This window comes from Lynx rufus, unplaced genomic scaffold, assembly GCF_022079265.1.
Source record: "Lynx rufus isolate CCGP_SWC_20201006 ecotype Redwood Valley unplaced genomic scaffold, mLynRuf1.p SCAF_9, whole genome shotgun sequence".
Lineage (NCBI taxonomy): Eukaryota > Metazoa > Chordata > Mammalia > Carnivora > Felidae > Lynx > Lynx rufus.
The window spans coordinates 97724066-97739164 of NW_025814897.1; the positions used below are offsets into that span (position 1 = coordinate 97724066).

Genomic DNA, 15099 nt, shown 5'->3' on the forward strand with positions numbered 1-15099 from the left:
CTCACCAAGGTCGAATCTCTGCCTCCTTGCCTCCATCCCAGGCCTGGGCCCTGGGCAATCCAGAATGGGTCCTATTTCAAAGGCTCCAGGGTCAGGATAGGAGCCTGCCTGCCGCTGCCAGGTTGGAAGGTACTAGAAGAGACCTCTAAGCCCCTTCCTGCCTCTCTCGCTTTTCCCCCAGTCAAGTCCATTTCCAGCAGGTAACCTACATGCCTCACCCACCTATCTGGCCAAAAGGAGGTGTAAAACCGAAACCATTTAAAACGAACCTACCTGCCCCCGCATGCCTTTATCTATCCCACAGAGACTCTGGGAGGAAGCACACCCAGAGCGGTTGCAGACAGACTGTTGTTCTGATGCTCTCTCCAACTGCCTTGCACAGTTCTCCACCTGCACACCTGGTCCCTGGGGAGGGTCTTCCCCCACTGGTTCACTAGCGGCACTGGCACGGGGACGGGTGTAAGCGATGCTTTGCCCAAATTGTTCTAGAGAAAAGATGGGCATAAATTCAGTAAAGACATAGATAAAGTGTATTTCTTCTAAAGAGGATCCAAGCTCTCCTACTCTCAGCTTCGGCTCCCCGCTAATCTGGCTTCCTTTCAGGGGCCGTCATTCTCCCCTTTCCTTAATCTCTGCCTTCTTAGTACCTGCTGTCTTCCTCCCAGGCTGTGACCCTCAGGTCACTCAGGTCCCCTCAGTTGGTCACTCAGAGGCTTCCTGTTGTGAAAGCCACCCCACAGTGCCCATGGAATGTTCTGGTTCTCTTCTTTTCCCAGAAGGTGGGGGATAGGAGAGGAAGGAGCAAAGGGCCATAGCTGTCCATGCCTATCCAGCCCAGGGGAACCAGCATCAGCCCACACTCCATTGCTGGCCATCTGGATTTGACTTTCATTGGCGGTCTCATCTGGAACCTATTAATGATTTCATCACTGGAGAGCAAGGAATGGAAAGACCCTCCACTGCACTTGGCCGTGAGATCGGTCTCCCCCGAGCCGGGCTTGGAGGATGTGGTAAGGCAATGAAGTTTAGCCCACTCCCTTCCTTCCCCCTTCTCTCCAGTTGCTCCCTAGCTTTCCTCTCCAAGAATCAAAGGACAAGTTGCATTCACCTCAGAGAGATGACGCAGGACACTGACTAGTGGCCCAAAGACCCGAGGGGACGCTATGTGACAACGTCTACAATGATCTTTTGAAAACACAAGTCTAGTCATGGCGTCTTCTCTGCTTAAAACTCTCCGGTGGTTTCCCATTGCCCTTGAAGTTCAATCCAAGGGCCTGAGCATGACCATCGCCCTGCACAATCTAGCCCCTGCCTACCTCCTGGCCTCAGCCTGTGACCTCGTCTGCCCGGGGCTCCAGGCACACCTCCCTTCTCTGTCCCTCAGGCTCACCAAGCTTTTTTCTGCCTCAGGACCTCCCATTACCCCGGGGCCCTCTGCCTGGGATGGTTTCCCCCAGGATGGTTGTATGGCTGAGCTCTTCTCCTCTTTTAGAATCAGCTAAAATGCCACCTGCTCAGAGAGGTCTTCTGTCTCTAAATAGCCACCCTCGAGGCACCGCCCATTGTCCCTCCCGTAATTATTTTCTTTCAAGACCCTTATCTCTGTTTGCCACTGTGTCTGGGGGTGGGGGTGGCCGTGTGTGTCTGTGTGTGATTTTTCTATCTCTGGTTTTCCCCCTCTTGGTTGTAAAGCCCACAAGAAAAAGTGGAGACTTTCTAATATCACATAGTAGGCATTTAATCAATGTTTATTGAAATGACTTCACGCAGCACCTGATAAAAGTATAATCCCATTAATGCTGTATTGGTCACAGGGGAAGTCCTGGAAGCTTCCACTTCATCTGTCCCTGTATGAGTTTCTCCATTTAATCAGGGTGACTCTGCACCTGACCCCCGGCTATCTCCGGCCTTGACTCAGCCTCTTCTTTACACAAAGCTGGACGTGGCCCCTGAGGTGCCTACTTGAAGTACCCTCCACTCCCACCGGCTCTTGTCCCTTGAATAATGGTCTCTTCCAATCCAGGCAGGTGTCCCCTCTTTCCCCGAGCGAAAAGAACTTCCCAGCGCCTTTCAGCTTCGTAATTCTCAAGCCGTGGTTCCAGGTAGCATTTTAAAGCCACTGTGTGCGTGTCTAAGTTACCTTTCCAATAAAGACGCTTGGCCACTGGCTGTATGTCAGAGCCTGGACTTTAGGGTTAGAGGACACCACATTGGATCCCTGCGCCACCCCCCCCCCCCGCCTCTTATAAGCTGTGAGACTTTAGGTAGGTCACTTATCTGAGTCTGTGCCTTCAGCGCTTAGCACAGAGCAGTGGTCCACGGCATGCTGTTTATCGTCATTATCGTCAGATCAGGATGACATAGGTGCTAGAAGGGTGTGTGCTTCCCCACTGCCATCACCTTTCACCCGGAATTACTGGGGCCACCTTGGATGAGGACAGCTGGCAGGGACTCCTCTGCCTGAATGGGGGTCACCTCTTCCTTCTCAGTCTAGAGAGCCTCAGGGAAGATTCTCCTGTTTCAAGAGCTCACCCTACCTGGCTTTCAAGGGAAAAAAGGCTGCAGAGAGATTTGTTTGTTTGTTTGGGGCTGGAAAAATGAGTTTCTCTTTGCTTGTCCCTGGCTTGAGCGCCTGGGTTTCTGAAGCAGGATTTCTGCCATCCCCCGGTTGCCACTGAGCTGTCCTGAGACACCAAGAAGGAGCTCCGGTCTGGGCTGCTTGAGGGGAGACCACAGCCGACCGAAGAAGAACCATCTCAGGGCCCTGAGCACATGGTGGCCACCACTGGACCGGTTTCCGTGGCAACGCCTGGCTTCCGGCCCCAAGACTGCCTTCCTCCCACCTCCTCCCAGGCAGGTGTCTGCCTCCATTTCTAGCTTGGGGATGCTTCTGAGGTTCCTGCCAAGGAACTCAGGTGCCGGCTCACCTGCAGGAGGGAAAGGAGGGGAGGATGGGGGCAGTTCTTCAACACTGGCAACAAGAAAATGCCCAACCCCCTAAATCTATCCATAGCACATCCTGTGGCTCTAGCCTTGCCAGGTGTCTGCCCTGGAAGGGAGACAGAACAGATGCTAGGGTTCTGAGCTTCTGGAATGGTGGTGCTTCCGACTGGCTATAAAAAAGAAATAGAAAGTCTTGGGTGGAAAATTACCACCAGCACATGAGAAGAGGCTGACTCGGGAGCCTCAGGTGACATCGTATATCGTCTCGAGGAGTGGGTGGATGTCAGGAGGGACCGTTAGACGATGCTAGGCATGGGGCAGAGAGGGCAGGTACACAGGTACATGGGTTTAGCCTGTTTTATGTATGATATGGAAGACCAAAGATGTGTGTGAAAGGTACGTTGTCGCCAGTTTCGATCACAGGATCATAAAACCTTAAAGTTAGTGATCGTTTGGTCCAAATTCATTTTACAGATGGGGACACTGAGGCCCGAAGGCAAGTGACTTACCCAAGGCCACAAAGTGACATAGCCATGCTGGGTTGCTGGTTCTTAGCTCCTAAATGCAGGGCTCTAGACTTGAGTCCCTCTGCAGGGACAGAGCTTATACTTAAGGCAGTTCAGTGGAAAGCCCCGTATAAGGCTTGTTTAACTCTATAGAGCTCTATAAGCCCTGTATAACTCTTCTTCCCTCTTCCAGACTCTCAAATATTCGTTTTGGGCTCTAGTGGGCCATATTCATAGTTACCTGGGAAACAGTCTATCTTTGGCTCTGTGGGGTAGGACCTACTTCTCCTACTCTATTACGAAAATAAACATCCAGGTTGTCATTAAAATATAATAAATATGTGTATAATATAAAATGAAGAATTATATGCGCAGCCTTAGAAAGCAAAGACATCTCATGGTTTTCTTCATGGATCATTTATCCTTTATAAGAGCTTTGCTTTTAATCAGCCCTGGCTGATTCCCTACTGACTGTGAAATTCAGGCCCCAGCCTTTGCCTGATGCCAGGGGCTGTTCCTCCAGAGGCCAGGGCCGCAGTGGCCACCAGGAGGCCCTATGGTGACGGGCCTCTGGGAGTCCTCTTGTCCCTGCCCACCTTCTGGAGCACAAGAGAACTATTGGCTGCTGCACTGATCTTCCAATGATGGGAGTGTTTCTTTTGGGGATGTTAGGGAAAGAATTCTCTAGTTCCTACCTCATTTTTTTTTCTTCTCAAGAATGAAGTCAGAGCCCCGAGAGGCCAGTACCCCTGCTTGCGTGTAGCCCCTTTGATTCAATGCTCAAGCAAAGCCATCAAGGCACACACATACACACACACCTGCACACACAGAGAGCACTTTATGATTCAGCATTCTACTCACTCCTAGATACATATCTTAGAGAGACGTGTGCATGTGAACAAGGGGATATGCACAGGCGTGTCCACAGCAATCTTGTAATAGGAAAAAAAAGGAAACATCTAAACGTACGTCAGTAAGAGAATGGGATTCTGGCATCTCCATACGATGGAATGTTATACAGCAGCAAATGCATGAATGAATGAGCGAGTGAACGAGTGAATGAATGAACTACAGCCACATGGGTCTGCATGGATCAAGCTCAAAATTTTAACGTGGGCGGGGGGCAGTGCCTGGGTGGCTCAGTCGGTTAAGCATCCGACTCCTGATTTTGGCCCAGGTTATGATCTTGCGGCTCATGAGATGAAACCCCACGTCGGGCTCTGCATTAACAGTGCGAAGCCCGCCTGGGAGTCTCTCTCTCCCTCTCTCTCTCTGCTCCTCCCTTGCTCACTCTCTTTCTCTCTCTCAAAATAAGTAAATAAAAACCAAAACAAAACTTAAAACGATTTGGATGGGGGGCAATAGTGGGATGCGATTTAAACAAAGTTTAAAACACACAAACACACTCTGACGCTGCTCAGGGTTTACATACACGCGTAGCGAAAGGATGAAGAAATGCTTGGGGGGAGAAACATGGCGGTCTCCTGAGTGAAGGACTTGAGAGGACTTTGACTACCTTGGTCGAGTTTTATAAAACTCGGCAGCGGCTTATGAGTGTTTACCAGATTGTTTTTTTGTGCATATAGGTCTAAAATGTTAAGTAAAAAGAAAGAAACAAGACACCAGGCACCTGACCTGGTTGGAAATTATTTATTTACCATTGAAAGGTCGGTGTTCCCCAATGTGACACCAGACGTATGACTACAACGTCTCATGCGTCTTTTTGTACTTCAGTTCATGACTGCGAAACAGACACACGCTTAGCACTGACAACAGCAAACACAGGCGGCAGAAACAAATCACGAAGACTAGGTCTGTCTTTGGGGGGGGTCCTCGCCTCGATCTGGCTCGGGCTGGGACTACCTCCCTCCAGGACTCCTTTACACCCCAAAGGAACTGCCCCCGGGGAGCCTCTCTTCCAACCCTACCCTCTCTACCCAGCCTCATCTGGAGCGCTATGTCACTTAACCCACACCCAGAGTCATATCTCAAATTGAAATGGACGGACACGCACAAGGACTCGAGCAATAGACACTCAGCAAATACACACTGATTTGATGTAAGCAGAGTCACAGATGAACACGGGCGGACTCCCATCGCCATCCAGGTCACCTTGGGGGCCACAGGCCGGTCCGCGATGGGTTCTCGCCTTATTTCCATCTCGCTCCATGCCCTTCTTCGAAAATGCTCCCTGGCCAAGCACAAGGTGTTCCTTTCAGAAACGATCGGGCGAAGTCACACGGGCCCAATTACTCTAATGGGGGGGGGTGAGTTGCACGTGTGTCTGCTACAAGGTACGCGGAGGCGAAGATCACCGAAGTCTGTCGATGTGGCGGTCTGGGACCTCTGGGCGATTGAAAATGCACCAAGACGGAATTTTGTTGGAAAAGCACGGCCATTACAGTCTCTTCTGTCACTAGGTACATGTACAGGTGGCTGGGATTTGTCATTAGGTGATGGTAGCACTTACATGTGAATGTTCAGGCCGGCGGCTGAGGGGTCTGCTGCTTTTGCCATTGAGAACTCAGGACAGACGGACTTTTGTGCCACTCGCAGGGTCTCTTCCTGCCAACCCCCTATCCATCCTTCATTCATTAATTCACGCAACAGATACTCATCGGGGGCCCGTGAGCTAGCTTCATTCTGGGTCCTCGGAACACACAGGTGAAAAACCTCCCGCAAAAACCCATCTCGTTCTGCGCAGGCCTGCTCCGTGAGGTGGTGGGTGACACTACGATGTGCTACGGTGGCGTCTGACTCTTACTGGGGCAGCCTTTGGATTGGATTCTGGAAAGCGCAACGCTTGAGGTACAAAGAACGGATGCCTCGTGATGGAATGACCAGAGGCAGAGTTGATCTTTCTGGCGTCCGAGGCCCTCTCCGGCCCACCTCAAACATCCTTCAGTGCGACTGTGAGGCAGGTGCATAGATTTATAAGGAAGTAGAACCCGTGTTTCCTGATTTTAAGTCTAGAATCCAGAGTGTTGTCCGTTGGAGTAGCGGATGTTGCCAAGAAGAGAATACTGGTCAGCTCGCGTAGGAAATGTTTTGTTTCCTTGTGGTTATGCCAACCCCAACAGGCAGACCAGGGCGTGAGGGGAGCCTCAACAACGTGTTAATAGGAAATCGCTAGCAAATGCTTTGCCTAAAAAGCACTTGGCAGGGGGGTGGTCTACCTTACTGAGCAAGACCTCCAATTCTGAAAGCCTTTCCAATTAAACAGGGATTCGATATTTTTTTCTGTTTCTTCGGATGCTTTTCTACTTCTGCACGGGACGGGCAGATCGTGACAGAAGGTGATAAGGCCCCTGCTCAGATTCTCAGGGAGAGGCCAAGCATGGCCTGGCTTGTTGCGGGAAAGAAGCACGGCCCTTACCCATCTCGCCTCGGGGTCCCTTGTGGGTCATAGGACCGGGTGACATTTGAAAGCCCAGAGTTTGGATGTCCCGTAGCAGAGTTCAGATGCAGAATCCATGGTTCTGGAAGTGCCTGGGATGGTTCTGGCGCTTTCCAGTCATTGTCAGCTGCCATCTTGAAGCGTCAAGATGATCTGTGGGTGGCCTGAGAGTTTGTTTTTTTGGCCACAGAATGCCGACGGCTTCGGAGCACTATTTCATCTACCACCTCATTCACAGATACAGAACTGCCATGTTGCTGGTCCTGTTTTACAGATGGCCAACCACGGAACCCAGGGATCCTGGTTCACGGGCAAATATCCCACCCCCTCGGCAAGACGCATCCTTTAACTGACGATGTGGACAGCTATTTGGAATAAGAAGGTAGGCATTTGAAACCCAGGCTGCTGGTTACTTACTGATTCAAGCGACAGGCCCTGAAAATTCAGGAAGGGAGGCACACTCTCAAAAGACTCTCTCCTCTTTCAAGTTACCTTCCTTCTCCACATCTACGGAGCTAGACATAATAGACTAAGTTAATATGTGCCCCCCCTCCCCCCCCCGAATTCCTCCTGGAAGGGCTGGCATGCTGAGAGATGCATCTGTCTCAGAGGGTCACTTGGGTGATGTCGGTGGATGTGACAACTAGTGCCTCGTGACGAACAGGCTCGTCACGGAAGATCTCCCCAAGTATAACGTGAACCGAGTTTGAGATAAAACGATGGAGAGTTATTGAACAAAAAGCACAGAATTCAGCCCCAGAACAGGATCTGAAGGGCACAGATGAAAATATTAAGCATTAAAATAGTCAAATGAAAGAAACGGACAGGCCTCCCACATTTCACACTGCCCGTTGAGATGTCCTGCACTGGAACTGGCTGCCCCTGGGGACTGCAGCCCCGACAAGGACTGCTAAAAACCTGTCCGGAATGCTGTAGAAGGGATTTCTCCAAATGCAGCGCTCCAACCTCGGCATCAAAACCCCTCGGTGCTGGTTAAAAATGCAGGTGCCTGGGTTTCGGCCCGGAAGATCGGCTTGGAATGTCGACGGGTGGGCCCGGGGAATGTGCTGGTGATTCTTTACACACTAAGGTTTGAGAACTGGGTTCCTGCCCGCGACCGGGTCGGGGGCGTGATTTAATGCTGATTTCATCCCATCCCGACAATCCCTAATTCTCCGAGTTGCTCCAGGATACTTTATTTCCTCCATCATTTTTGAAACGCCTCTTTTTAAAGAGCCACCTTCTGCACGCACGTTATTCCCCACCTCAAGCTTTCTCTGCATCCGGCCGGACCCCACCGGCCAAACCTGCCCGTGGGCTGTATTTGACAGGCGTCTCTTCAACAGCACAGAGGAGCCAAACGCATTCCTCAGTGGGACCCAAATGTCCCGTGTCCACCCCCGGCCCTGCCTCGCTCACGTTTTAGAAATGAGAGTGTAAGAAGAGAGGGGCGGGGTCCTGGCCTTTGCAAACACATCTGTCCCCCGGGTGTCGGGATGAGGATGGGGCACAAAGACGACGTCGCGGAGGACAGCGGGGCTGGAGGGGCGGGGCTGTGCCCGACAAGGGAGGAGCCCAGGCAGCTGGCTACAGACGCAGCTGGTGCCACATGGCGATCTGCCTCCGGGGGTTTTTGAGCATTTCCTCCCAGTGGCTGCGCTCGGAGCCCGAGGCGTGCAGGCCCAGGCTGCAGCGGCCAAGCGCACAGCTCTGCCCCTCCTCGTCCTGGCCCAGCACCTCCAGCTCCACGCTGGAGGCCTGCAACAGGCCATCCGGCAGCTCGAACATGATCATCTCGTTCCACACGGGGTTGATCTTGTGCTTGGCCCGTTTGGTCTGCTTCTTCTTCAGCTTCTGAGCCTGGTGCTTTAAGGTGACCTTGACAGAGACATCTGGGGGAAAGAGACAGACAGAAGGGTTAGCTGGTGGGGGTGGAGGGTAGCGGGCCCAGGATGAGGCTCCCCCTCGGGGCTGGAGAGACGGGGTCTCCGGCTCAAGATGTGCATCGAGGCTCCCTCTGGGCACGCCCCGCTCTCACCGGGCCCTGCGCTCATTCAATTGTTAAATGGCCCCCGTGTGGCACTAGACCGGGGGATACGGCAGAAGTTCCTGCCTCCACAGAACTTAGGCTGTGGTGTGGAAAGCACCCAATAGCATAGTACATCCAGGGTGGTCGTCTGGTGGCCCAGGCTTGGGTCAAGATAGAACCACCACCTGCCCTGAGCCCTTCAACGCGTCTTCAGGTCCCACGTCAAACCAGGCCCAGGATAATGGCTCAGCTTGATTTTTAAACTCGGACCAGAAAAACTAAGCCACCCCCATGGCTTCACCCCATTGGTCTGTCCACGCGAGCGTTCTGGCTGATTATGAAGATAGAAGGTCTTCTCCTCCGTTGTTTTATAAATTTCACTTGAGGGCCCCGGCTTCACGTGGAGGACGAGGGCACACTGCCTTGGCCCCCCAGGGGCACTGCACCGATGGAACTGTCCCCCAAGACAGCGGCACAGGTCACTGGACAAGCTCTCACGGAACATCACAAGGCTCAGGACCCGGACGATGTTTTCATTTGTCAAGGTTCCCGAAGCTAATGTGAGAATAATTGTTACTCGGTATTCATTGCTATAATTATCATCCCCAGGTGGCTAGTTTGTTATTTCAGCCGATAGATTTGAGAGACAAAGTGTTGTGCTGTAATTGTCCTGACAGCAGCTGTAAAAATAAATAAATAAATAAATAAATAAATAAATACAAATTAAAAAAGAGTAGGGGGCAAAGAATTGTCTGGAGGGGAGGAGAGGAAGCACTGAACTCTGGCCTTTGGCTCAGGAATCTGTCGGCGAAACCAGTTCTGATTTCTTTTGCCCCAAATCGTTTGCTCAAAGGTAATGAATGCGGTGGCAATTCTCAGTTTGTGTCCTGCTATAAATATCTATTTATTTATCCCCTGCTATGAGCACTTGGCTCTGGGTCCAAGCAGCACACTGCTACGTTTCCGGCCCTGACAAGAGAGCCCGTTTCAGTCCCCAGACTCAGGGTCTGTGCTGGGATATCCAGAAGCAAAACCTGAGGCTTCCAGAATGTTGAAGAGATGCTTATTTGGGTATATGGGGCACAGATGCCCGAAGCTTCAGGCCGCCTCAGCCCAGGCACCCACACACCTTCTGCCAGCATCCGCACTCAGCTGGTGTGGGGGTGGCAGGTTGACAAAGACTGAGAAGAGAGAAGAGGCTGGCGGGGGGGGGGGGGGGGCGTGGGGCACACGGTGACGGCCAGCTGAGACAGGAGGACCTAGCCTTCCAGACACCAGTTGGTGAGGTGAGTCCAGCTGGGTGTGGGTGATGGGCTAAGCTAAGTTTCTTCTTAGCCCAGATGCTCCAGTCCGTGGCTATGGTCCTATCCTTGGCTTCCTCTGACCCGTGGGTAAGACGGGTTCCTCTCATGGATGGATCTGGAAGGTAGGAAGCTCCAGGCAGCTCACACCTGGGCCCGATGGAGGGATCGGCCCAGGAGTAAACGGATATGAATTTAAAGAAGGGAGTGTGTTCTCACTCACCCTTCCCCAGGAGCGCCTTGGGCTGGTTGGAGTGGAGGTTCTTGGCCTTAATGAGCACGACCAGGAGGCGGTTGGCAGCTGGGAGATAGCTGATGGATAGAAGGACCTCTCCAGTTCCTGCAGATGGTTCCTGAAACAGAAGAGAGGATACAGGAGGGGAACCCATCAACTAAATGCTCAGCCTGGGGTCACACTGGACCTGTATCCAATAGGCATCCTAGAAACCATGTACCCATCAAGGCTGCTTTCTTACAGAGGGAGGAGGGCACTGAGGAATTCTAAGTCGCGTGTGCCTCCATAAGAACTTTTCAGTTGCCACAAATTGTGATTTTCCAAATTATCATATGTTCAAACCCAACTTCTAAAACACATCAAAGAGATGCCACTTAGGATGTGGCAGGAGCAGAGGGTCAGGACCCCTTCTCAGCCTTCGCCATCCCCCACAAGCTCTTGGGGTATCTTTATAGAACACTAGGGTTCTCGGGGACACAGTTCGAGAACCGCTGCATCGACCCGTCAGGTTCCTGCGGCAGTGGGGAGTTGCGATTCCTTACTCTGTTTGAAAAGATAATTCCTTCCAGCCCCTGGAGGGCTGAGAGTCAATAATATGATGTACGAATGCGGAGCAGGGCCTTGCCTGGTCAACAGAACGGCCAACTGTGTCAACAAAAAAGCCGGGCATGCGACGTTAGGAGGGGCACCAGAGACCTCCGGCAATAACCTCGCTTTGCAGGAGGTGCTGACGCCCCGTCAAACAGCCAGCACGCCTTTCCTCCGTCTGTGGCTCTACAGAGTGTCTCCGCTGAAATTCCTACAAGAATCTGTTTGGAATTTCAACAAATCGACTGAGGGACAAAAATGACCCAAAAAAGGCCCCCACAGGAGGCAGACAGACGCGTGCCACGGTCGAAAGGTGGTGTGACAGATTTCAGCACCAGACCATCCGGGGCTGAACACCATTTACTAGCTGGGTGCCCTCCGGTCCATCATGTCACTCCCCACCCCTCCGTTTCCTCATCTGTGGAATGGGAACCGTTGGCTGGGGTTATCGCCACCGGTCATCCAGGAAGGACAGCCACCACTTTTTGAGATTGTGAAGCAGGCATATTGTTGATGAAGAGGAGACAGTTTGGGCTTTGGGAGTGAGGCTGGAGGAGGCTGGCTGGGCCCTCTGCCCCCGTCACCCCTTTCCTCCAGGAAAAATGTCTTTGACGTGACTGCCTCGATTCCACCAGCCCTAAGTAGCCAGTCACACGACAGAATGATTTGGGAGCTGCCAGGAACGTTGGCAATGACATGAGTAACCGCAGCGAAGACTAATTAAACACTTATTATGGGCGAGGCGCGATTACGTTATCTATCCCACTAGGATGCAAGGTCCGTAAAGCGGCTCCCGGGACCCGGCCTACGGTTGACACACTGTCAACTATTTGTGAGTGCAAGAAGGAAGAGAGAGGGTTCATTTTCAGAAATGCCAGATGAAAGTTGTGCCGTCTCGTTAACAGTAGGTCTACAACCTATTGGAAATATGTATGAACCCCAGCCCCCCACAGCGGAGCCCCAAACGCTTAGACACTTCACTTCCTGGTTCTTCTTCCCCTCTCCGTTTCTCGGGCTTATTTTCGTGGGCTTTGCGATGAGCGTGTGCCAAAGAACAAAGGGAGGAGGGACTGAGAGTCTCTGCGTCACCTCAGGGAATGTACATCTGCTCCAATGAGACTGAGTTTTGCCTTACATGGGCATAGACGTCATCTGAGTGAGGCTGTAACCTCTGTAGTCCTCAGCCAATGAGGAACCAGGGGCGGGACTTCACGCTAGGAGATAAATCGTCTGCTGTAACTGCCCCGGGTGCTCCTGTCCCTCAGACACCCGCTCTTGCAAGAACGTTGATTAAAGCCTCACTCCACTGTACTCTGAGTTTCGGTGTCCCTCCTCTGATAGGGCCGGTGGACTTATTTCTCACAGTGAGATAGAAGGGTGAGACGTCTTACTGAATCTTGACAACAGTCCTAGAGATACCAATCTTGTCTCCATTTAAAAAAAAATTTTTTTTTTAACATTTATTCATTTTGGAGAGACAGAGAGAGACAGAGCATGAGCGGGGGAGGGGCAGAGAGAGAGGGAGACACAGAATCCGAAGCAGGCTCCAGGCTCCGAGCTGTCGGCGCAGAGCCCGACGCGGGGCTCGAACCCACGGACCGCGAGATCGTGACCTGAGCCGAAGTCGGACGCTCAACCGACTGAGCCACCCAGGCGAATCTTGTCCCCATTTTAAGCATAAGATCTCGATGCTTCAGAGAGCACGTCCCCACCTGAGGTCATGTAGCCAAAGTAAGAGAAGTAGCAACACTGAGCCTTGAATGGAGGTCTGGTCTGATACCGAAGACCAGGTCCTAAGCCAGGGCTCTTCAGACCTCTCGTTCCACGGTGAAGGAGCCGGGCCCAGGGACTTGTCCGGGCACCCAGAGGGGCAGCAACAGACTAGGGTGGACCACAGCCTCCCGATTCAAGGCTGCTTCTTGGAGGCGCATGGGTGACCTGTGCTGTAGCCACAGGATGATCCGGCTTAAACATCCTGCTCCCCTTGGACCAGGCAAGAGGAGCTTGGTCCCATCAGCCCATGAAGGGCTCGTCACCTTTGTATAGGGTGCCAAGGCCCTGGGTGAGCCCGGCCGGCTGCAGCCCAGCCAGACAATTTTAGCAGCACCTGCCAGCTCAACTCTGCTGCTCCAAGTACCTGCTGACAAAAATAACCTTCTTCACCCACACCCTGCCCCCCACCTTTCTCTTGGGCTCTCAGCGAATCACTCGAGGTGCCCTCGGAGTGGGTTGCTCTATGATCCCTGATGACGCACACGCCACATTCGGGCTGAATGTCTTCCGGCAAGAACTGGCTGGCCCCTCCGTTAACCCGTTCTAGCCCACAGAGGAGCGAAGCAGCCACTGAAGGCTCTGCCCGCCTTGTTCACGTCAGCCCACACCCTCGAGCTGGGGCCAGGGCCACCCGCACCTGCCGCGGGGCGCCAGCTCCTAGGTCGGACGGCATGCCGCAGTCATTGCTCACGTGTGTGGAGGCAGGCCAGGGGGCCACGAGGATGTGAGAGCGTCCTTGAGGCACAGTGGCCCCTCTGAGCATGATGAGGATTAGAATGCGTGCACTGTGAGGGCAGGGCCCGGTGCTAATTTCTGCTGTGTCCCCAGCTCCTGGAGCTGTGCCTGGCACAGGCTGGAAACCGGGCAAGGTGTTTGTGGGATGAACGAACGTGTCTTGCTCTTCTAGGGGGAAGGCTAGAAGGTCTGAGACTTCCAGAGAGATAGGCTCCCTCGGCCCTGGCGGCACCAAAGTCTCCAAAGCCCTAGGGAGCCCCTCCACCTCCAGAGAAAGCTGCTCTACCAGCCGAATAAACCAAAGTGTGCGATCTTCTTCCCAGGCCCCCCGGGCTGTGATTCCGCACAAATCCCAAACCACGCGCTAATTAGGGACTGTGCTTCAGAACAGCCTGGTTCCAGCTGAGAGTGGCTGCAAATTTTTGTCCATTTTCTGAGGCTAGGAAAGAAAGAAAAATAAGGCAAGGAAGAGATTATAGCAAAAAGGGAGGCAGGTGGGGACTGAAGGCGTCCATCAGGGAAGGCTCTAGCTGATGGAGCCTCATACACCATCGGGCACTCAGACGGCATTTACGTGGCACGGTGGTGAGGGGACAGCACAGGACTCACAGTCAGACCAACCCGGACCCGAGGTCCCGCTTGCAATGTTCCAGCTGGGTGACCCTGCAAGGGTCACCCAGCTACTCTAAGCCCCAGGCTCTATGTCTGTAAATGAGTCACAGTGTCACCCTTACCAGGCTGCTCCGGGAAAGAACTGGGGTAGAGTTCCAAGCACAGCAGCTGATAGATATGTACCCCCAAATAAATGTGCTTTTTTTAGTATTTTATCACTCTAGCATGGGAGTCAGCAAACTTCTTCTGTAAAGTCAGGTAGTAAATACTTAGGACTCTGTAGGCCACCCAGTCTCCCCGAGAAGGCGCCGGCCAGCAGGTTGAGACTGGTCTTCTAGAAGGTTCTCTCTAGGCTCCACTGTGGCAGCCCTTGGATAAGGCCTTGACCCCAGAGCCTAAATAATCACACACCGTCCTACAGCCCTGATGTCTCCGACCCCTCGCTGCCCTGACCTGGGAGGATCGATGGTTTGCTCTCCAAGAGACCCCTCTCTGAGCAGTGCAGCCTTTCAGCAGACCTTCCTCTCACACCCTCGGCTTCCCTGACAGCAGAGGGCTGGGGAGAACCATGCCAGGGCTGGTGACAACAGAGAGCACCGGGCTCTGGGGCTGTCCCTAGCCCAGTCCATCCTCCAAATCCCAGTACAAATGCCATTTCACACCAGGCCTTCTAGAACTCTCCATCAGAGTTAGGTTAGGCCTTTCTTCCATGTCTTAGGATTCAATGCATATCCAATATCATCGTTGTCCTTGTCAATGTCACTCGTCTGCTCCGATTTATGCCTCTGGCCTGTAAGTTCTGGGTAGAAGGATTCCACACGGTGCTCATCTCCCTAGCAGTGCCTGGCACACAGCAGGGACACAGGGAATATACGTGAATATAAATGGGGCCATTGCTGGGGCACCTGGAGGGCTCAGTTGGTCACTCAGGTCACGATCTCACGGTCATGAGATCGAGTCCCATGTCGGGCTCCATGCTG

At 52.8% G+C, this 15099-nt stretch overlaps 1 protein-coding gene across 1 annotated transcript in view; it reads right to left on the minus strand.

The window, feature by feature from the left end:
- Nucleotides 1-7421: 7421 nt before the first annotated feature.
- SYT13 (synaptotagmin 13) overlaps nt 7422-15099 on the minus strand; it is a 39122-nt gene continuing 31444 nt past the window's right edge. The window contains exons 5-6 of the mRNA XM_047071389.1: nt 10400-10529; nt 7422-8738 (exon numbers count right to left, since the gene is read on the minus strand). Of these exons, the coding sequence (XP_046927345.1) occupies nt 8434-8738; nt 10400-10529 (435 nt within the window). The 3' untranslated portion in view covers nt 7422-8433. The remainder of the gene's footprint in view (nt 8739-10399; nt 10530-15099) is intronic.